The sequence below is a fragment of the Strix uralensis genome, chromosome 9 (assembly GCF_047716275.1).
Source record: "Strix uralensis isolate ZFMK-TIS-50842 chromosome 9, bStrUra1, whole genome shotgun sequence".
NCBI classification, from domain to species: domain Eukaryota; kingdom Metazoa; phylum Chordata; class Aves; order Strigiformes; family Strigidae; genus Strix; species Strix uralensis.
The window spans coordinates 11349311-11372036 of NC_133980.1; the positions used below are offsets into that span (position 1 = coordinate 11349311).

A 22726-nucleotide genomic window follows, 5' to 3' on the forward strand; every position below is an offset into this window, starting at 1 on the left:
GGCTCCATCTCATGGCCAACTGTAAAATCTTAAGGTTTCATTGCAGAATCACTTAAATGTTTTGACTAGCTAGGAATTCTGGGACAAAATTCCAAAGTGATACAATAATCCAAGATAGGTTTCCTACAGCTGGTGGATCAGTTGCTGAATACTGAGGCAAGTTCTTGGAGAAGGGGGGGAGTTTAGGTATCTTGGAGGAAATGCACACTTGTTTTTTCTCTTTGGTTTTGAGTATAGTTTATAGTTCTTCCTTAACTGGTGTGTGGTCTTTTTGCGTAAAATTCTTATGTGCAGGTCTTTTAATTGTTGTTTTTTTTTTTCTTTTCGCAATTCTGTAAATATATCTTGGAATAAAATTCAGTCTGATAAAACACTAATTATAGATTATTGGCATTAATAGCACAGTCTTCAAGAGGTGGAACAAAACAATTTTATTAGAGCACTACTTAAAAACTAATGTGAGCAGGTCTCAAGGATTCTGTGGGTATAGTCTTTACTGATCCTACAGAGAATGGTCAGACAGGTTTCATGTAGAAGTGTTAGAGTACAGTATTGCCTCTAGGAGCTGCTGCTGTTTGTTGCTATGGGTCGTAATGAAGATAACAACATATGGGACTTGACATTCACACCATTTTTTTGTCACCTGTTTGTTGCACGTGCTGTGCAGATTTACAGTTGAAATTTTGACTAAATTTATTCTCTACACATTTCCCTTGAGGAGTAGGAGCAGTATTACTGCTAGTAGTACACGTTTCAGTGTGCTGGTAAGCTGAAGGTTCATTTCTTGGGTAAGTACACTTGGGTGCACTGTTAGGTGAAATGTCTTTTTAAAATGTTTTCCTGCTTTTAAATGTCTTCTCAAAATGATGTTCTGCTTTCTAAACATTTTTAAAGTTTGCCTTGTTTCATGTAATATGAATAACAATAAATGTTTCTGTGGTATTGTTTTCTTGGTAATAATTTCTAGTAGCTTGTATTACAAAATATATGAACATACTTTGGTAATTAACAATGAATCATGATTAAGGTTTTAACAGCACTAGCTTTCCCCAAGAAGAGCTTCTGTCATTGTTTCACTACAGGGCTTTAGTAGCTGCTTTTATCTTTAGCAAAGAACTTGCAGCAGGGTTGCCCCTAATTTCTGTAGTGTAATTTTCTCAATTTGTCTCAGCTGAACTGCTGAATGAGAGCGAGTGGGCGGGGAAAGAGAAAAACAAACCAACTTGACTAGGCTGGGGGCTACTGCTGCAATTGATGCTCGATTTGGGTAGTTTAAAATTATCTATAGACATTTGCCCATTTACAGGCAGCCTTATTCATTTCGCTGAATAAGGAATGATTCCCTTTTGGTTCCATCATTTGGCATGAAAGATAAGTCTTTACCATCCCTCCTCCCTGTTTTTAAAAATGGCATGCCTCCTAGATATGCCTATGCTGTCTCCTCAGAAGTAACAGTGCTTTCTTGTATTGTTACACCCTTTCAGTCACCTGAAGGTGAAAAAGGGAGATCGGGAAAAGCACTTGACCTGACCTTATGTATTGGTGAAAATTATAAAAATGGAGTTAAACACTATATTAAACTTCAAAGATTTTAATTGTCTATGACCTTGAAATACCAGCCAACAGCTGTGGTTTGCTAATGGGCATTGTGATGGTTATAACTGGAAAGAAGTTGTTGCAGACTTTCTGTGTGGGTTTTTTTGATATCAGATAGATCCTTCAAGGGTCTTCCTTTTTTTTATTTTGATAAATTCTGCATCTGACACAGTATCCAAACCTGTAACCTGGTGAGACAGCTGCATGTGTCAGATTGCCTTGTAATAACCATCAGAATGTACTAGTATAGGTGAGATACTATTTATCTCCACTGACTATTTGCTGCCATTTGATCAGCTACCAAAACTTTTAAGTTCGGGTTGAGGAGCAAAGAAGTTTTTTGATTACTAATCAGTATAACTCCATAATACATAATCAGTTTAACTCCAGGTCTGAACAATGTACCTGTTTGCAACTGTTCAGAGCTATTCTTCCTGTTTGGGAGATGGGGAAACTTGCTATCTTAGTGGAGTACAGCTTGACAGTTTGGTCAGTTATTGGAGGGGGGAGTGGTAAGCTGTTGGAGGTAAGTTTCCCAATTTCCCAGTTGGCTCCAGTTGCAGCCTGCCCTGTGCTGTCGCACGCTGGCTGCAGCAGGGACGCCGGCACTGCAGTGGGACCAGTGACAGAAGCTGTTCTTTAGAATTTTCAGGATGGCTGTTTTCTGCGTCAGAATGAGACAGTCCTGCTGGGCAGATCCAACGCCAAGAGCAAAGGTAAGGTAATGTTTATTCAATGGGAATGCTTAAGACAGCCGAGAAGCTAGAGAAGCTAGTACCAGCTACTACGGTGATAGTCACAGGAGTTCCTTTTTCTCTGTTAGCTTGAGTTTTAGTTTTTGTACTGTAAATTTCTTGTTTTGTAAATAACGTTATGCTGGATTCTTGTCATTGAACTAGTTTGAATTCAAATAGTATGTGTTCAGATGTAAATGTTAATTCTGTGTGACCTTTTTCCCTTCCCTTTTCAAAATTCTTTAATCTGCTGTTTCCTCTTTTCTTTCTTCTGGAAAAAAAAAAAATGGGGGTATAATGTAAGCTGGTCTCTATTTCATCACGGGAGATGCTGAATCTATAAAATAGTGCTGCAAAATTGCACTAAAAAGTTTTGGGAGGAATGAGACCCCAGGAAACATCTGCTATCTTTATACATCCTCTCTTGGAGACTTTCAGCAATGCTGTGGTGTGCGAGAAAATGCTTGCAGTCTGCGACCATGCTGAGTTACAGCTCGTGAGGAAAAAGGGGGATTTTCACCCCAGTTGCTCAGTGACTCGGTTGCATATGTTGGATTGAATACTGGAAAAAGAAGTCAGTAATCTCCTTAGTTACTGCAAACCAACTGTATGCAGTTGTGGTCCAAACAGTCGATGTAGAACTAAATCCAAGTAAGGAGAAAGTCGGAATGCAATAGGTCTGTGAGTGAGCTCCTCACATTTGTTCAGGGATTGGTATGTAAATTTTCTCAGTGGCCATTCTAGAACCTGATGGACATCTGGCTTTAATTCACACCTGTGAAAAAGAAAGAGCAAAATTATTTACAGCATGTTTCCTTGGTTCTGACGTGCAGAATTATTTTCCTCAGAACAGATGAATTTGATCTCCATTTTTTTCTGTTATTTGGTGCTGGGCTATAGCTATCAATACCTTTGCTGAAGTAGTTGGGTTTTGTTTTTTCCCTCTCTCTTCAAACTCTACAGAACTCTTATTTGCAAAACCTGGTTTAGCCAAGAGGACTTCAACGGACTATGATGTGAAAGGCTTCTCAAATATTTTCTTTGGTCTCAGATTTTTTTTGTTGCTTTTTACTGTGGGCAAAGGTAATTCTCTGCTCTGTACTAGCATATCAAAAGCACCAGTATCTTAAAGCATCATTTGTTGAAAAGCTCTCTAGGAAATCTTTTGCTGTCTGTGAAGCCTTACTGTAGGATACTTCTTAAACCAGATTTCAGAATTTGTGCAGCCTCAGAAGCCTCCTCTGTTGACACCTGCAAGTTTGACTTCTTTTGGACTTCATGAACAAATACTGTTCTGTTTTTGTATCTTTATAATTTTGTGTATAGTTTCAAATCTAGCTTATGTTAGAGGCTAAGACTGTTAGATATTAGTCCTTTATAATTATCCTGTATGTGCAGATTGTATGTTTACACAATGCTCTACCTGTTGTACAGTGTTTTTGAGATGTTACCATTTAAGATGACACTTCATTTCAAATAAAAGCCTATTGTTCCGCAGTCAATAGTATTTAATATTGCTGGTGATTGTGAGTTGTATGATGTTATATTGTGCCCTTGGACCACAAAGAGCTGGAGGTGGGAATCCGTGGTTCTGGGGGCTGTCCTCTTTCTGCAGGTGATGTTTGAAATGTGATTCCTGAGGTAAAGTGTTTATGTTTTTGGGGGGAGGGGGTATGGGGAGGGATCAAATGGTTAATTTTTTGTCTTTTTTTTTTCTCCCCCGTCCCCAATGATTTGTGGTATTGCGTACCTTGTGCTTTCTGCTTGTTTTTTTCTTTACTATTAAACTGCTGATGTTTATTTCCAGGAATGTTTTGCAAATGTCCTTCTCACTCTTCCCCTCTACAACTGTAGGTACATTGTTCCTTTTTATCAAATAAGCACGTTTGAAGCAAACCAAAGATAAAATAAAAAAGGTCTTAATGTCACGTAAAGGAATGTTTCTTAATGTGCGCAGATGTATAAGTAGTGACTATATTTTAAAACTCTATATGATAATGCATTGCTTTCAGCTAACTGACAGATTTATGTTAAGTTAGAAGACACGGAGGATTAGAAGCGTGCTGCGAGGAATATGGTTCCAAATTAAACTCTCTTTACTTACTAAATTTGCCTCAGTGCTTGGCTCTCAGCAGGGCTTTGTGTTACAGTACTTCTTGTATTGACACCTTTTACTTCTAGAAAGAAGATGCTTTCTATTTCAAACGGCTCTTTTAAAAGCAAAAGTAGCCTACTTATTTCTAACTTAACATAAAGTTGTTGCATGGTCTTCTGGGATGATGGGGTGTTCATGCAAGCTTGCATTTCTTCCTGTAGGCGTTCGTTGTGAAACATCTTTTGGAGTATACCCAACAGAGTGAGTCCAACCTGCAGTACAGCTTGTTTTTAGTTTTTGGCATCTTTATGACTGAAATAGTGCGATCTTGGTCCCTTGCGCTAACCTGGGCTTTGAATTACCGTACGGGGGTTAGACTGCGTGGAGCTATCTTGACGATGGCGTTTAAGAAAATTCTTAAGCTGAAGAACATAAAGGAGAAGTCTCTTGGAGAGGTAAGCTGCAGCATCATTTTGGAAATTGCAGTGTGAAAAGGAATATGCAATACATTCCTTTGAGAATGAGCTGTGCCTTAAATTTAAATAATCTGTTATGTGTATTTTTCAGCTCATAAATGTGTGTTCCAATGATGGGCAAAGGATGTTTGAAGCTGCAGCAGTTGGCAGTTTGTTGGCTGGGGGCCCTATTGTGGCCATTTTAGGAATGGTTTATAATGTGATTATTCTGGGTCCAACAGGCTTCTTGGGCTCTGCTGTCTTCATCCTTTTCTACCCAGCAATGGTGAGTTGGAAAGAGTTAAGACTTGCTTCATTTTTATTAGGTCAGACATATGTATAGTTCTGAATTGAAGGTGTTGAAATGTGCTAGATTTAGCCCGTCTATGGCGCTGCATGTTACTGAAAATGTTTCTAAAGATGGTGTATGAAGCAGAAATTTGAAAATGGGAAGCTCAAAATGATAAAGAAGAAAAATAAATGGAAATAAGAAAGCTGATAGATTTGACTGAGATAAATATACATAGCTAAGTTAAACTGCAGAATGCTCAGGTGCTTGTGCTCGAGGTTGGAAAGACGCAAGGCCTCCAGCTTGTGTACGGGAGCTCAGCATTGCATGAGCACATTGCTCTTGATTTCAGCAAAAGATGTTGGAAAGTACTGCATCTGGGAGAGGGTGTTCTTGATTAGTTATGCCTGCCTCTACTTCTGCTGAGCTGTGAAATAGGCTAGTTCAAGCCAAAATCTTCTTGCCTCTAAAATGCCCTGTAAGGCTGCTGAAGATTTGTCACTGGATTCATAATACAAATTTTAAAAAGCATGCAGGCTGAATACTCTGAGGTCCACTTTGGTTCAATTTATCTTGCCAACAGTAAAGATTAAAATAATGGGAGTTACATTTTAAAGAGGGGAATGGTGAGTGGAGTTTGTTCATCTTTCCCAGTTCTGTTCAACAGTCCTCTGTTGATGGGGACTCCAAATGAGATTGCAGGAGTATGAAGAAGGTCAAGGAGCTGAAACTTCCTAAAGAAGTGTGTTGGTTTTCAATTTCAGTGGGATGAATGTAAGAGTAGCAGATACTTAGAAACACGTGAACAACTATTTACTTTTAGATGGGTTTAGTAAAAATGTTAAAACTGTTTTAGCACCTTCATAGCACTGGCATATGGTGGGAATTGATCTGGCTGTGCAAAGTCCAGCTCGCTCTTTTGCCTTCGGATCAGGTTAAAAGGTTGGCTAAAATGGATTCTACTGTTCATTTGCCATGAGTGTCAGCTTGTTGTGTCTTTCAGTTAATGTATTTTGTAGTCTTTGTGCTTTGGGAAATTTAACAGGTCTGGTACTACTCAATGTTGGTAAAAGTGCACAGCTTTGTTTTCACAAATTTTATTTTTGTTGAAACTTGCTATTGTGAGTCTAGTGCTCAGTGCAAGATGGGGTGGGAGAATATGAATAGTGTTTCCAGCCTGACTTTTATGCTAGAACGACAGTTGCCTTGCCCCATCCCTGAATCCCTTTCCAAATCAAAAATTGGCTTTCTCTGGTAATAAGGAGGAGTTGAATGTACTTGTTCCTTCTGACTTGCCATTAATGTTGCGTGGCGTTGCCTTCTGTTTCAGATGTTTGTATCACGCCTCACAGCTTATTTCAGAAGAAAATGTGTATCAACAACAGATGAGCGTGTGCAAAAGATGAATGAAGTTCTTAATTACATTAAGTTCATTAAAATGTATGCCTGGGTCAAACCATTTTCTCAGAATGTTCAAAGTGAGTTCACACAATCTGTAAATGTTTCCTTTTGTGCAGATGCCCCATTGCTTAGTAGCCTGGTGCATCCTCCTAGCTACGTGCAGTGTAATGAACACTTTCATCCTTCAGGCTTTGTATTTGTTATGCATGATGTGTTGGACAAAAAGGCCTGCTTCTAAAGCTTCACCTTCTAGCACAATGATGTTTGTGGCTTGGCACTAATCTTAAATTTTAAAATTTTGTTCCATTTTTTAATCATTTAATAAATGTGCTGGCTGCTTCCATTTTTAAATGAATAAGACCACCTCTATTCTTATGGAGATTTACAGGCTATTATAGTTTGCTTCTCTGTAACTGTGGTCTTTATGAGAAGGTAGATAATGTGATAAATGCTAAAGCATAGAGTTAGGCCTCTCTTAATCAGTGTTTACAGTGCTGTGGTAATGTCTGTTGTGTATGTACCGCCTGACACATACTTCAAGTGTGGTACCCCTGTTTATATTTCTAGAAATTCGTGAGGAAGAACGTAAAATCTTGGAGCGTGCCGGCTACTTCCAGAGCATCACTGTGGGTGTGGCTCCCATAGTTGTAGTCATTGCCAGCGTCGTGACCTTTTCTGTCCATATGATCCTTGGCTATGATCTTACAGCAGCTCAGGTAACTTACTGCAGTGTTGAAAATATTCTTTACAGTATTTCTACAGTAGTTTTTCTGCTAAGCCATTTCTCTTCATCATGATTCTTTGCTTTGTGGCTGTGCCTGTGTAGCCAGGCTGTAGCCTTGCTCACAGAAGTGAACATCTGATGGGTGTGACAGCAGCAGATGTAGTCTTATGTTTTGCACATAAGCTCTCAGTGATGTTGCAGTCCTGACCTTCCTCAGAACAGGTTTTGAGCTGAATGTACATGAGCACTCCTGTTTGCTATTCAGATATAGGACAGTGGGATTACTGGATGTTTTTGTTTTACAGTGTGCTTGGATGCAAACAACACAAATGTCTTACGACAGGATTTGAACTTGGGTCTTCACAAGTGGTAGGCTAGTGCAGAATTTTCTAGCTGCTGCCTTTGGTAGATCTACAAACACTGAAGATGTCTGTCTTGGTCTGTTATAAAGCACTGGAGAAAGTTGGGTAGATCTGCTGTTTTCTCCTGTTTGAGAATATGTTGAATATTTAAATGGTTATTCTTGGACTGTGGGCCTCTTCCATGGCTTTGAATTGCTGCTGTGACATTTCAGCTTTTAGAAGGTTGGACTTGTTGGTATATTGCATCCAAATGTGGTTCTCTTTCTTGTCTTATTTTTAGGCATTCACAGTGGTCACTGTCTTTAATTCAATGACTTTTGCTCTAAAAGTAACACCTTTCTCAGTGAAGTCTCTATCTGAGGCATCAGTTTCTGTTGACAGATTTAAGGTAAGCAGTCATTTGGCCCTGCAGTTTTAACTAAGTGTGGAGTGTTGCATGTGTATAATAGATGCTGAGGGAACACTTGGAAGGTGATGTTGTTTTAATGACTGAGGAGTTCTTTTTCTTTACGCTTAGCACTCCAGATTATTGGATTCTGCAAAAGAGATACAAATCTAGTGAAGGAATATTAGAAGTTCAAGATAATACCAGTGTGGGAAGCAAAATATTCTTATTTAATGATTTTAGGATTTTGATGTTGGCCACTGTAAGAGGTAGAATGCAGGACTAGATGGCTCACAGTATATTAATTCTTAAACTCCCTTTTAAGACCATCTGCATGCAAAGACAGTGCAACATGTCTGCAATGCAATTTCATGTTTTGCTAATGAAACTCTTTTTGGAAATGTCATGTATTGTGTGGGCAGCTTTGCACAAACCAGTAGAGTTTTATTTGTAGTAATGAAAAACTGAGGTTTTGTATTTCCAGATCAGATTAAGTGACTGAAACTCCACTATATGAATGAAATGCAGTTGTGATCTGATGAAACAGAATCTATGGCAGAAAATTAAAACCCTTTTAACAAAGAATCCTGTCTCATCCTTCAGTCCCTGTGAAGTGAATACACTGTGTGTACTTCAGTATGAACTCAGAGGACAGGCCTTTATTTTGTCTTCTCTCTTGAAGACAATAGTGCATTTGCACATTGCAGAAATGTCCACATAGGATTCCACAAACATTAACAGATATATGGATTCTGTGTAATGCATTCATGAAACAAATCTGGGTGTGAGAAGAATGGGATCTGCAAAACGGGTTTGAGATCCCGTTGCTTTTGAGCATTTTTGTTTCACCTTCTGAGTCACACTAAATCAGACTTTCTTAAATCCAAATGCACTGAAAGGAGTGGGGGGAAGAGGAGGACAGGGGAAATTGTAATATTTCCCAGTTTGACTGTAAACAGTGTAATCTGTGTAGGGAGTGTAACACAGGGTGGGGATACTCTAACATCACAGTAAAAATGTAACTGACTTTTTGGCTCTGTAAATGAGTATGAGCCTTCTTATGAATGAATTAATTGGGCGTAGCAATTTCAGAAGTAAGGATGAGAATTGAGAAGTCTTTAATCACAAAAGGCTTCTTAGTTCAAAACATAAATTATGTAAGTGGAAAACATTTTATCTTGCAATTAAACTGTGTGGAAAAACCTCTTCCTAATCTGTGTTGATTGTAAATACTGATGGATGTGGTGGAAAACATGATACAGTGGACTTAATGGCTTCTTATTGTCAAGCAGCATGAGATAGGTCAGCTAAATTTGTGTGAGATAACTTCTTCCCAGCAGAAAAGTTGAAGGGTAAAGTCATTCTGTCTCCTTCCATAATTAGTTGGTGTGCAGGACAAGTCAAGTCACTTTCCCTCAAAGTGACATCCCTCCAACCCATGTATTCCACTCGTGTTTTTATTCTGGAAATTACAGAGCTGCAGTTACAAACAGTGTTAAAAGAATAAGCGCCTCTCATATTTCATAGAGTGTGTTGCAGTTCTGTAAAAGTCTTAGTGTATCTAAGTGCTTCCACCACATCCAGGAATGCCCCGGCCACTTAGCAGGCTTGGAGTTAGTTTACACTAATGAGCTACCTTTTGCTCTTCAGCTTCCTCCTACTATATAGCCTGATGTGTTTTGCTGCGTGAGTGTGCCATAGGCTTGTCTCCCAGTCTTGATCAGGTGTCTCATCTTTACACCTCTCTCACAACTCCTATCAGAGTTTATTTCTAATGGAAGAGGTTCATATGATAAAGAAAAAACCAGCCAATCCTCACACCGCGATAGAGGTGAAAAATGCTACCTTGGCTTGGGACTTCTCCCACGCCAGCGTCCAGAGCTCACCAAAGTTGACCCCCAAAGTGAAAAAAGACAAGAAAGTCACCAAGAACAAGAAAGAGAAAATGAAGCTACAGAATGAGGGACAGCAAGCTGTGCTGGCAGAGCAGAAGGGCCATCTTCTAGTGGACAGTGATGACCATCCTAGCCCCGAAGAGGAGAACAAAATCATCCACCTGGTTAACCTTCGGCTTCAGAGGACTCTCTACAACATTGAATTGGAGATAGAAAAGGTAAGAGAAGAAAGAACGAAATCTGAGCTTTCAAAAAGCCCCATTTTCAGCTGTGCCTTGGAATAGAGCGCTGTGTATTTTTGCATAAAATGGAGCATATTGCTTTTGTGCACTCCTGTAATATCCATGGCAACTGCAGTATCCAGGATGCAGTGCCTCATCTTGATGTAAACAGCTGTGCCATTTTAGAAAACTCAATCTTTGCAAACAGCCTATGAAACAAAGGCAGGTGTACAGCTTTCACAATTAACTGCTGGTTTTGCTGTTTGTAGCTCTCAGTATAGTATACAAGCCATTGAGCTTAAAGAATCAGCAGGACAACAGGGGTATCAGTGGGGTATGGTGTATTTCTGCAGCTGTTTGATAATTTTGCAGGGTTTCAGCTACATTCTGTGTGAACATTTTAGGTGATTAGGTTTTCTAATGGAGCATAACAGTGCTTTTCATTGAAGAATGTGCAATTTTCTTCCTTGAGAATTTTTGTACAGTAGGACACAGAGATTTTAAAGAATTTAGAAGCAGTTGGAGTCCTTATCCCAAGATGGGTAAAAGCATGTAAAATGTCAAAGAAAAACTATTGAACTTAATACGTGACATCTTCTACAAATACAGAAGCTTTGCAGTTGGGTGTTGTAGTAATGGGATCCATGCATTTATCAAGATATTTCTGGTTAAATTGTCTACTGTAGTCATAAGAGTAGAGGGATAGTTTAAACTACTTTAAACTATAATAAACTTATATTTTAAACTTTTGAGAAGGATGCATATAGTTTAAAAAATAGCCTTGAAAAAGGAATACGCAGTTACTTCAAAATATAAAGGCTAGTTTTCTATCAGAAGTTTGTAAACGAGAGGAGGTCAGCAATGTATTCCACAAGTGGCTATATACCCTTTTTGTCCACTTCACCTTTTTTCCCCAAAGGAGCAAAAAGAGTTTTGATGAGTTAATTGTTTAATGTGAGTATCAACCCACCCATTTTATTGCAGAGAAATGCTTCAAAGTGACTGGATTCTGGCCTTTTCTTGGTACCTGTTCCTTAGCAAACTGTATCTTGTAGGCAAGGAGTTTTACTGGACCCATTTATCCTAAATTCTGCTTTTCTTTCAGTCTTTCCCTCTTTATATCTTTCCTTACCACTCTCAAAAGCACCTTGGTGCATTCTGTTCAGGCAGGCCTTGGTGCTTTTGGCTGAGTACAGAATTCTTTGGGCCTGTATCAGGCCCAGTCAAAGGGAAGCTGATCTTAAAATACATTAATTTTTACCTATAGAGTTTTAGTCCACTGTGGGATAATATTCACTCTTTATTATTTGAGTTAAAATACTGACTGTCTTGCTTTTTTTCCTGTTATGTTCCTTTTCAGCTGTCATTAATGTCCAACTGTCCCCTCAGAGGTACTAAAGGTAGTCCTAATTCTGAAAGGGATGGAGAATGTAAGAAATGAGTACCATATTTTATTTTTTTTTTTCTGTCTAGGGAAAACTTGTTGGAATTTGTGGCAGTGTGGGGAGTGGAAAAACTTCACTTATCTCAGCAATTTTAGGGCAGGTGAGAAATTCTGTTTTCACTACTTCTGCTTTTCTCTTTCCTATCTCCTATTTCATTTATACTCTGTAGAAGAAAATAAATTCTAAACATGGAATAGCATAATTTCACAGTTTATTTTTAATTTCAGATGACCCTGTTGGAGGGTAGCATTGCAGTAAGTGGAACATTTGCCTATGTGGCCCAGCAGGCCTGGATTCTCAATGCTACACTTCGGGACAACATTCTTTTTGGCAAGGAATATGATGAAGAAAGGTTTGTCAGGACTGTTTGCTGATTTTCATGAAAGCTTAGTAATTCTTGGCCCAAGTGGGGGAAAATTTAATGCAGAGTACACTGCAGTTAAAGCCTATGTATCTTTTTAGAATCTGTCTTTAAGACTCCTTTAAGTCTCATTTGAGAGCCTGCCTCTCTTGCACGTGGTCACTGTGGCTGATGGCTGTCAGTGCGTCTGTCGTTGCTCGTTTGCAGTGAGGGCTGTACCTCATCATGGAGTACTGTCTGATCTCTGGTTTTGGCAGCTGCTGTGGAGCAGCACTGAAGTGGTATTTGCTCTTGCTGTCCTGACCTTGCCCTCTTTAAACACAACAACTGCTGTTTGCAATGTACTGGCACCTTCCATGGCCCTCCCTGCAGTGGGGGCCTTCCCTGTGCCTGTGCTAGCTATCCCTGGAAAGAAATTGCCTCCTTACCTTCACTGTACTTCAGAAGTAGGTGATTAATTATTATCCTTTGTTTCTTCCTGGGAAGCCAAGGCAGATCATTTGTTTTAGGCTGTTGGAATGCCTTCTGTTAATGTAGAAAGTGTGATAATGCTATACTAGCTAGATAGTATGGGGGAAAAACACAGTGTTCTTACTACGTATGTAATTGTTCTTTAGATACAATACGGTGTTGAATGGTTGCTGTCTAAGGCCTGACCTAGCCATCCTTCCAAATGGGGACCTGACAGAGGTATAAATTTTGCTTATAGTAAACAGTAGATGGAGAAAAGTAGTGTTTTGGTTTGGTATACTAGAGTGCAGTAGAGTGGAGTGAGGGGAACATCAGTCTGGTATGCATATAAGCCAAGTTGTTGAATGCACCTTCTTGAGCTGAGCTTGTCAGTGCAGGCCCTGGGCTATTGAGAGTTGTGCCACATTTTTGTCTCAGATATTGACAATGTGGGAGTTCTTTATTGTGTTTGTAAATTTAGCTGCCTTAACAGGACCTATTTGAACTTGATTTAAAATAGATAAGAAAAAAACATGACTATGTTAAATCAAAAAAACCCTGTAAAATAAGCAAAAACCTACTGCTGCGTTTCAAGTGTATTAACCTTGAGTTTGAATGTATAACACATTTCACAAAGAAGTGGACACCTACACTAGAATATATATGTATTAAAACAATATATAATATTATGGGAGGAGGGGGTGTGTATAAAAATGAACATATTATGGTCTCCTTCATTCTGGTCACTTATTGAGCTCTAAATTTCTGTGTTGCATGGTGCTGTAGAAATAAAATAACAGGTGTGTGTCTGTACAGATTGGTGAACGAGGGGCTAACCTGAGTGGAGGACAGCGTCAGAGAATCAGTCTGGCTCGAGCCCTGTACAGTGACAGGAGCATTTACATCCTTGATGATCCCCTTAGTGCCTTAGATGCTCATGTTGGAAATCACATTTTTAATAGTGCAATAAGGAAGCACCTGAAGTCAAAGACTGTCCTTTTCATCACTCATCAGCTTCAGGTACTACATCTCTCATTCTTTCTTTCTTGCACTTTCTTGAAATGCAGTATGTCACACTATCATACATTCTCATTCTCTTTTTTTCTGTTTAGTCAGTTGCCTTCATACTGGAAACTTCTATGCCCTGACCTGTTACAGCACAACCCTGTCTGTCTATAGGATGCATGGTTTACGTTTACAAACTAGGTTTGCAAATATGCACCCAGCACAATCTAATTCTTTATTTGATGCCAGTGCTGCTTGGTGTCTGATCTGGACTGGTAACACTTGGCTAAAGAAGATTTACCAGAGAAATGAATACCTTGTTCAAAAATGCTTTTTCTAACTTGCTATAAAGCCAGTTCATCACATCAGAAAAACTTAGATTTTATGTCAGTAAATCAGAATGGATGTATTCTGAGATTTTTTTGCTGTGTTCTGTGCATAGAAATAGTAATATTTAGTATATCATTATTTGCAGTGTTTAAGTATGCTGAATTGTCTTACCTAACAGATTGTTTTTGATAGAACATAAAAACTTTTTATTTGTGCACAGTGAGAGTAATCATGGTGCTCTAGTCAATGCAAGACCTTTAAAAATCAGGTGTCTGCTAGCTCAGAAGAGGTGCATTGTGTGCAAATGTCTATAAATTACTGAAAAGGATTGTGTGGGAGTGCGTCTGATTATTGGACATAATGATAAAGACTACTTCTTACTGCCATTTTCTCCAGTATCTTGTTGACTGCGATGAAGTAATCTTCATGAAAGAAGGCTGCATTACTGAGCGAGGAAGTCATGAGGAACTGATGAATTTAAATGGGGACTATGCAACTATTTTTAATAACCTACAGCTGGGAGAAACACCACATATTGAGGTACCTGTTTGTTTATTTTAAAGTGCTCTGAATGATGACTTTTCTGACGAGATGAATCAAATGACATAGTTGGAAGACTGGAAAAGGGCTTCACATGTTCATGTGTCGATCTGACCATTGTTAACACTTCATATTTACAGTCCCAGTTCGTATTTAGGGAATGCGTAGTAGAGGGGACTCTGCCAGTGAGCTCATGAGTTGAACATGAAAGTAATGTATCGTCTCCTCTGATGATGCTCAGAGCAGGAAGCTTCTTGTCTCTTATATTGTACACCTCACTTCTTAATTTACCTCCAAATTAGCACAGACCTGAACGACCTTTGTCTGAAAAAATTATTCTGGTTTGTTACTTCTTTTTAACATAGCTAGTGACTGAGGCACAGAAAAAGTGATGCAACCTGACAGAAGTTAGATGTGACAGTTTTTTTGAAATGTAATTGAAAATGCTTTGTTTTGGGAGGTTTTGAGAAAAATGTTGCTTGACACTGCTTCTGTTATGGAACAGTGGTTGTAAATGCAAACTTGGATTTGTGCTTTAGTATTTCAGTGGGTGAAAAAAATGTAAATCTAGAAATTAACAAGAACCGTTCGGTAGGACATGCATTTAAAATATCAGCAATTTAATTTCTCTCACCTTTCTCCTGATTGTTTCCTGAAGTTATTCTTTGGAGTAAATGACTTTGCTGCCTTTTATTTGATGATGATTTACTTCTCTAAGTATTGTGTACATTTTCTCTTAGTAAAGAGAGATTAAAAAGCATATCAGCAGTTTATTTTTTAAGAAATGAGAGGCTCCTTATTCACAAGTTGCAGACATTTAAAAAAAAGTTTCTGCAAAGGTAGCATTGTGATAAATGTACAGATATACAAGGTGCTTGGTGAAATTTTCTCCTAGGAGATATTAGTGAAAGAAGCAAAAGAATATCATGCATTACTCTGCATATCCTTTCTGAGGCATGAAGATTATAGTTCTGCCATTTAAAGATTAATGTAATGACAGCTAACATGAGATTCCCCAGTCTGCATGCTTGGCTGACCTTTGCTGTCTCTCTGTAAACACTAGCTCATGGAAGGGGTGTTAATTTGCATTTCTGATGGGATAAGAAGAAATGGGTAGTAACGTTAGATTCTCTGTGGTTTGACATGTTCAAGATGTCTCTTCTCAAGTAAAGTGTGGGAAGAGGACCCTGAAGATGCTGTGTAGGGGTTTCAGTTAAAGTGGGCTATCTCTGAACAGATAGTAACTTCCATTTGTGGGAAGATGGCTGGGTTTAGAACAGTAAGTGTGTGTGCAGTTTAGTGTTTGGGCATTTGGTGTCTGGAAGACCAAGTTAACCTGATTTTGTCTTTAGAGACGTTTCATGAGAGGTCTCCTGAGTGAAGTACTAGGGTGTTTGGGGAAAAAAAGCTTCTTAATGAAATTGTGAGTTATTTTTACAAGGGATAGAGGGATTGTATCTTTCTCTCAGTAATAGGGGTGTCAATCCATGTATGCACATAGCGTCACTGATTTTGGAAATTAACCTTGCACACTACCAATACAGATTGGTAGCAGTTCAGATTAATAGAGGAGGAGAATTTAATCTACCGGAGTTGGCAGTCATCTGTAATAACAGCAAAGTTAATATCCTCCTTGATATGAATGCTAAGCTATTGAAAGCCTTTGTCCTTAGGAGGCAGTTTATAAAAAGTTTGGGTTCAGATATGAAAATGTCAAAGCAGATTACTTTGGTATGTTTAGTGTCATTGTTTTCCTACAGATTAATATAAAGAAGAACACAAACAGTTCATTGAAAAGACCCCAGGATAAAAGTACCAAAACAGGGTCTGTGAAGAAGGAGAAAGTTGTAAAGAAGGAAGAGGGTAACTATGTAATCAGATTTCTGGCTGTAATTATTTTATACACCAGTAAGCTCAAAACATTTGTTTTCAAAGTGTATTATGAGTGTACCTCTCAGGTTTTGAAAGCTGTCTCAAGTCCTGGTCAATCAGCGTGGTTGATAGGACACAGACAGTGGGCAAAGAACGTTCATTAATTCATTAAATATGTGTGCCTGCACAATGTTTTTAAGTTCAATCAGGCTGCCGCTGATCAGATGCCATTAGCACAAAGGAGCCTGTAGTACCCTGTCTCCCACACCACTGCTCCCTCCTATCCTAAGAGGGCAATGTGTATAGCTTGGTACTTGCAGAGTCCTGGGCAGGACATGGCATTTATGTATGAAGAATTGAAAGATGTGGCCTCTGTTTTGTGGTTCTCTCTGTTTAATGTTAACTTTGACCTTAAGCAGGGTTTAAAAAGCAATAGTGAGGCTGATACCAGCCTAGTATTTAAGTCTGTGCTGATTATACTTTTTCAGACATACCATGACGTGAATGATTCTGCAGAGGAAATGTGCCTTTTTGAAAAACAGTTTGAACCATTGAGTTCTACATATTAAATCTGTGTTCCTGAAAGTATCATATACAGTTTGAAAATTGCTATACTTTTGTTTGTTCACAAACTTACAGGAGTTTCACGGAACAGCTTTCTTTTCCTCACTCCCTCCTCCTCTTGTTTCACAGGCCAGTTGGTCCAGTTGGAAGAGAAAGGCAAAGGCTCTGTCCCCTGGTCTGTTTATGGTATCTACATTCAGGCAGCTGGAGGCCCCTTTGCATTCCTTGTCATCATGGCACTGTTTGTGCTGAATGTGGGCAGTACAGCTTTTAGCAACTGGTGGCTGAGTTTCTGGATCAAGCAAGGCAGTGGAGTAAGTAAATAGCTTTTCTGGTCTCTTGTGTCTGACGGGCAGGGGGATTGCTCTACTAGGCTAATCCCAAGCAGTCCTATGAGACCAAATGGTGCCTCCTAATTTAAGCAAGTTGTAAGGCTCCCCAGGAGGTGATCTCACTAGAGAGTCCATCTCCAAGAATGAGAGCTGCACTAATAAGAAAGATATAATAGCTCATGTGGTTTTATACTGCCCTTTTGTTCCTTGTCTTGGTTAGTCTAAGAAAAGGAAGTAAAAACGTGAGACGCCAACAAGCTACAGGAGGAATTACTAATTTTAGTGCTGGTTTTTGTTTGAACGTGACCTTACATCTAACAGGATAATCTTGTTAAAGTATATGGTTTTAAGTCAATGACTTCTGAGAGTTGCTTTGAAGACTGTGATGAGCTGGGTTGGTTTGGGAGTTTTTCCACTCTAAGGGTTTGATTGCAATTGTTCTTGCATCTAAAATTCAAATATAACTGCAAACTTTTTTTTGGGTGGGGGTAGCAAACTATTAACCTCAGAGAAGAAATAATGAAGTACAGATGGCCAACAATATTAAAATAAGGAATGAGATCCTTAAACATACTTAACAGATTAAAAAAAAAAGAGAATGAATATGTATGATAGTGTGACAGTAAAGAATTTACTGCATCCTGGCAGAAAATAACAACCGCATTTGATAAGAAGACAATGTATCCAAGGTGAATATTACTGTGTAATAGGAGTGGTGGTATGCCAGTATCTGGTGTTGTTCAGAAGAACACAAGAAGTGATAAACATGAAATCAGATTAGGAATCAAATGAAGTAGGTATTGGGGTATTATTTTCAAAAATATTGTAGGAAAAAGGCCAAGGGCTACAAATCTGCAAGTCAAGTATCTCTGCTAGGGAGAACTTTCTGAAGTATTCGAAGATCACTGAAGTGCTTTATTTGAAGAAGAAATATCAAATATGGTGGGAGGGGACAGAGGGACAGTTAAATTCTACCACGTGTAATGTGTACGTGATTAATCCTTGTCTTAAATAACTATTCACTGAAGCCTTGAATTTTCTGCAGAACACCACCGTGACTTTGGGAAATGATACTGTCATAAGCAACAGTATGAAAGATAACCCTCACATGCATTACTACGCTGGCATCTACGCACTGTCTATGGCGGTTATGTTGATTCTGAAAGCTGTTCGTGGTGTTGTCTTTGTAAAGGTATGTGCCAACGCTATTGTTTTTCTTATTCCCCGCCTCCTCCTGCATGTCACTGTGGTTCTTTTAGTCACCTCCCAGGAGAGATTTTGAATGAGAGGAAGTCAGATCATGGATTGTGAGGTTTCCATAAGTCATCTCTTGGGGCTGTACCATGCTTCCCGTTAAACTTCTGCCCAAATTAATAGCTTCCTTCCACTGGTTGGAAGCACAGAATGCGAGAAAAAACTGTTACAGTTGGAGAGAGAAAATGAGCAGAATGTTTTGGTCTCTGGAGGGGGGCAGTGACAGGAAGGCAAACAAATATCCTTTCATAACACTGCAATGTTTTCTGCATTGTCAGGGAACTCTCAGAGCATCCTCAAGGCTTCATGATGAGCTCTTCCGACGGATTCTGCGTAGCCCCATGAAGTTCTTTGACACTACACCCACTGGGCGGATTCTCAACAGGTTTTCCAAAGACATGGATGAAGGTATCTCACTGTATGCACTGTGAATCCCACATTCAGACCTCTAAGTTACCTCCTTAATACTCTCCAGTCTCTTGCTGTTGGGGTGATTGTATCCTATATCTGTTGCCAAATGTGTACTTGTAATAGACAAAGCAGGAACTGGGACATACCTGGCTATGATTCTAGAAGGCAGCTGATACCTCAGGTCTGTTTATTCACTTATAAAGAAGGAAATGTGCTTTTGTACCTACAGACTGCACATGGACTCTTAGCAGGCTCTTAGCAGTTAATGAAGGGGTAACCTAGAGTTTCAGGGTGAAGTTGATGTGCAACAAAGGTGGTAATTAGATCAGAGCTGCATCAGGGCTCTTTCTGCAAATTGGAAAGACTACTAGCATCTCAGAAGATAAAAGCACCTCTAATGAAAATGTATGTTTTAAATTTGAATAAGCCATGAGAAATCACTGTCCTTGATGATGATGTACAGCTGGACTGAATTGCTTTATATAGGTTGTTTCAGCTTTCTGTACTCAAGATCTTCCTCCTTCCCTTCATCTTTTTCAGTTGATGTTCGTTTGCCGTTTCAAGCAGAAATGTTCATCCAGAATGTCATCCTTGTGTTCTTCTGTGTGGGGGTGATTTCTGGGGTTTTCCCCTGGTTCCTGGTGGCAGTGGGGCCCCTCATTGTCCTGTTCACGGTTCTGCATGTTGTGTCTAGGTAAGTGCATCAGCTGCTTCGGCTATAAGTAGAGATATTTGACCTGTTAGTAAGGACACAGGGTTCTTCAAGTATATATGCATCAATGGAGTGGTTGGCTTATGGTAGTTGTACACGTCACTTAAAAGTGCTTCTTTCCTTCCAGAGTCTTTATTCGGGAGCTTAAGCGTCTGGACAACATCACACAGTCTCCATTCCTGTCTCACATTACATCTAGCATCCAGGGTCTCTCCACAATCCACGCCTACCACAAAGGACAGGAATTTCTGCACAGGTCAGTCTAGATATCCATCTGAGAGTGGTGGAGCACACAGCAGGGTGCAACAAGTTTAGAAAGATTTATTGATGGGGTCTATAGCTGATGGCATGCATTGGCTCTAAGAGTGAAAGTTACTTTTTGGGGATAAAAATGAGGGAGAAAAAGAAGGGTAAGGGAAAACTTCTCAGTAGCCAGTTGGGAAGAACAGTGGTGGAACACAGTTTTCCATTGAGGTGGAAAACCTCAGTGTGCACATTGAGCTGTTAATCTGTGCACCTGTATAATTGGATAGCATTTATCAAGTATTTAAGTGATTGTTAGCCACCTTGTGCACTATGCTTAGCTTTCTCTAGTATAAACCAAAATCTGCAAAACATATGTTAGTGAGGGAAAGTGGGACATTTCTCACGCGAGTGGTAGTTACTTCCCATGAGAACCTGCCATAACAATGTCAGGGTTTTGCAGGTGCAAGGTCATGAGACCAACAGTGTAGGAGCACAGAGAAAATTGCCACAGCAGCTCTGGAAAGACACTGCTACACCAGCTTAGATGAAAGGTTGCAGAAGTGCAAATTGCAGTCCCTTAGTATTGCTGGTGCTAGAGTACTAAGGCACTGCACACACTGTGCAACAGTGATTGGTGTAAAACTGAGTTGGATGATCAGAAAATGTAGTCACTGGCTTTGTGACTCTCTCAAGTGTCTCCCCTTAAATATCCTTTCTTGGCTCTGCAGTGTCAGGATTGTAAATTAAGTGGTTATTGATGTATTTTAGTGTTACCAGTCCTATCAAAACTTACCGTAACTTTACTTTTATACTTGTGTATAAAATAACATATATTCTGTGCATATTCTGACACACTGCTGCTGTTAACCATGAGCGTCCTATGGAAGGTCTCGCATAAGTGATGTTGTAGCAAAAGTGTGTGTAATGTCCCTGAATTTTGATTCACTCCAGTATAACTCGTACACAGAATCTTGGTAATTTGACTTCTGAGAGTTTGAGCTAAGTAGGTATCTGACATTCAGGAAAGTTTGTAAACCCTGCTTTTGTGGCCTGGTTTGAAACTTTATGTCAATGACAGACTAGTCTTCCCACCCTGAATTCTGATACTGGAACAGGGGTTTAAGTAGCTCTGCTATTTGTAGAACATCAGGCTCGTGGAGGTCTCCTAACCTTTCCTGTATTTGTTTCAGGTATCAGGAGCTCCTAGATGACAATCAGGCACCATTTTACCTGTTCAGCTGTGCAATGCGCTGGCTAGCTGTACGGTTGGACATTATCAGCATTGCTCTTATCACAACCACTGGCCTTATGATTGTCTTAATGCATGGCCAGATTCCTCCTGCCTATGCTGGGCTGGCTATCTCATATGCTGTGCAGGTGAGTATGTCTACATACTGTATTAATTTCTTATTTAGTTATTGCTAATAAGTAACACACCACTGAAAACTTTCCTTAATGCACTAGAATGGAAGAAGATACTGTTACCCCTTTTGGTAATGGAGGGGAAAGCAATTCAGTCAGGACCTTTTGCTAGCAGCCAAATTCCAAATTATGAGAAGCTAGGTGCTTAAGGCTATTGTTTTGGGTAGCTGCCTCTTTTTAAATGATGAAGTAGAAACTGTTTGAGGCTCTTTGTATGCTGCAAATTGCAATTTTCCTGGATATTTCCAGAAATTGGATTGATGGTACATCAGACATCTGACGAACTGATGTCTTAATGTACTGCCTGCAGTATGTTTTCACAGCGAACAGCATCCAGTGTTGCAGCTGTGCCGGTTAGACAGACTCAGGGCTCAGAATACTTGCTATTAGAGCTGTTGTTTGGCCTTTTCTGCCTCCTGGTGGTAGTAAGATGAAATTACAAGACTTAGACTAGTATTTAAAGCTGTGGCTTGTGGGAAACCTTTCTAAACTGCTGGCTTTACAAGTGATTAATAAATTATGGTCATTTTAAAATTAACAATTAATTAAAATTAACTTGCGTTGGGCACCTTAGCTATATGGTGCCCAATGCCGAGAGTACTTGTATCAAATATCATAGAATCATTTAGGTTAGAAAAGGCCTTAAGATCGAGTCCAACTGGTAACCTAGCACTGCCAAGTCCAGCACTAAACCATGTCCCTAAACACCACATCTGCACGTCTTTTAAACAGCTCCAGGGATGGTGACTCAGCCACTTCCCTGGGCAGTCTGTTCCAATGCTTGACAACCCTTTCAGTGAAGAACTTCCTTCCTAATACCCAGTCTAAACCTCCCCTGGCACAACTTGAGGGAGTTTCCTCTAGTTCTATCACTTGTTACTTGGGAGAAGAGACTGACACCCACCTCACTACAACCTCCTTTCAGGTAGTTGCAGAGAGCAATATGGTCTCCCCTCAGCCTCCTTTTCTCCAGGCTAAACAACCCCAGTTCCCTCAGCTGCTCCTTGTAAGACTTGTGCTCTAGACCCTTCACCAGCTTCACTGCCCTTCTCTGGACACGCTCCAGCACCTCAATGTCTTTCTTGTAGTGAGGGGCCCAAAACTGAACACTATTCAAGGTGAGGCCTCATCAGTGCCGAGTACAGGGGGACGATCACTTCCCTAGTCCTGCAGACCACACTATTCATTAGGTTTGTCTCTTAATTCAATAATATACCACACCTCTCTAAATTTGTCTTTGTTTTCTCCCATCACTACAGTTAACAGGGTTATTCCAGTTTACAGTCAGACTTGCTTCAGAGACAGAAGCTCGCTTCACCTCAGTGGAGAGGATTGATCACTATATCAAGGTTGGACAATAATACATTCAACTGCCTGTTGTAAAATGTCTTGTTGCTTGTTATGTTGCTGGCGTAAGAGAAGAGCAAATCAGCCATAGTCTGCCTTAGTATAGAATGTATGTTTCTGATCTTGTAAACACATTAATGCATGTACTATAATACGGCAGAGTGTTGTACGAAACACGTATATAAGCACTGGCAGGATGAATGGCACAGGAGGTGGTAGGTAGCTAAGCCTACAGGCACCACTTGACTGGCATCACTGAAGTTACAATAAGACATTGA

The 22726-nt window shown here is 39.7% G+C and overlaps 1 protein-coding gene across 4 annotated transcripts in view; it reads left to right on the plus strand.

Moving 5' to 3' along the window:
* ABCC5 (ATP binding cassette subfamily C member 5) overlaps positions 1–22726 on the plus strand; it is a 52622-nt gene that overhangs the window by 18240 nt on the left and 11656 nt on the right. For 3 of the 4 annotated variants that reach the window (XM_074878672.1, XM_074878674.1, XM_074878673.1), the window contains exons 6-24: positions 4647–4880; positions 4993–5166; positions 6500–6647; positions 7138–7286; positions 7937–8044; positions 9804–10154; positions 11631–11702; positions 11830–11954; positions 12581–12653; positions 13230–13433; positions 14145–14288; positions 16049–16151; positions 16854–17038; positions 18102–18248; positions 18589–18718; positions 19262–19415; positions 19561–19689; positions 20870–21056; positions 22361–22450. In XM_074878672.1, coding sequence (XP_074734773.1) covers positions 4647–4880; positions 4993–5166; positions 6500–6647; positions 7138–7286; positions 7937–8044; positions 9804–10154; positions 11631–11702; positions 11830–11954; positions 12581–12653; positions 13230–13433; positions 14145–14288; positions 16049–16151; positions 16854–17038; positions 18102–18248; positions 18589–18718; positions 19262–19415; positions 19561–19689; positions 20870–21056; positions 22361–22450 — 2907 coding nt within the window. Of the gene's footprint in view, positions 1–51; positions 4185–4646; positions 4881–4992; positions 5167–6499; positions 6648–7137; positions 7287–7936; positions 8045–9803; positions 10155–11630; positions 11703–11829; positions 11955–12580; positions 12654–13229; positions 13434–14144; positions 14289–16048; positions 16152–16853; positions 17039–18101; positions 18249–18588; positions 18719–19261; positions 19416–19560; positions 19690–20869; positions 21057–22360; positions 22451–22726 lie in introns of those variants that run through there. The other variant, XM_074878675.1, reaches the window with a different exon arrangement.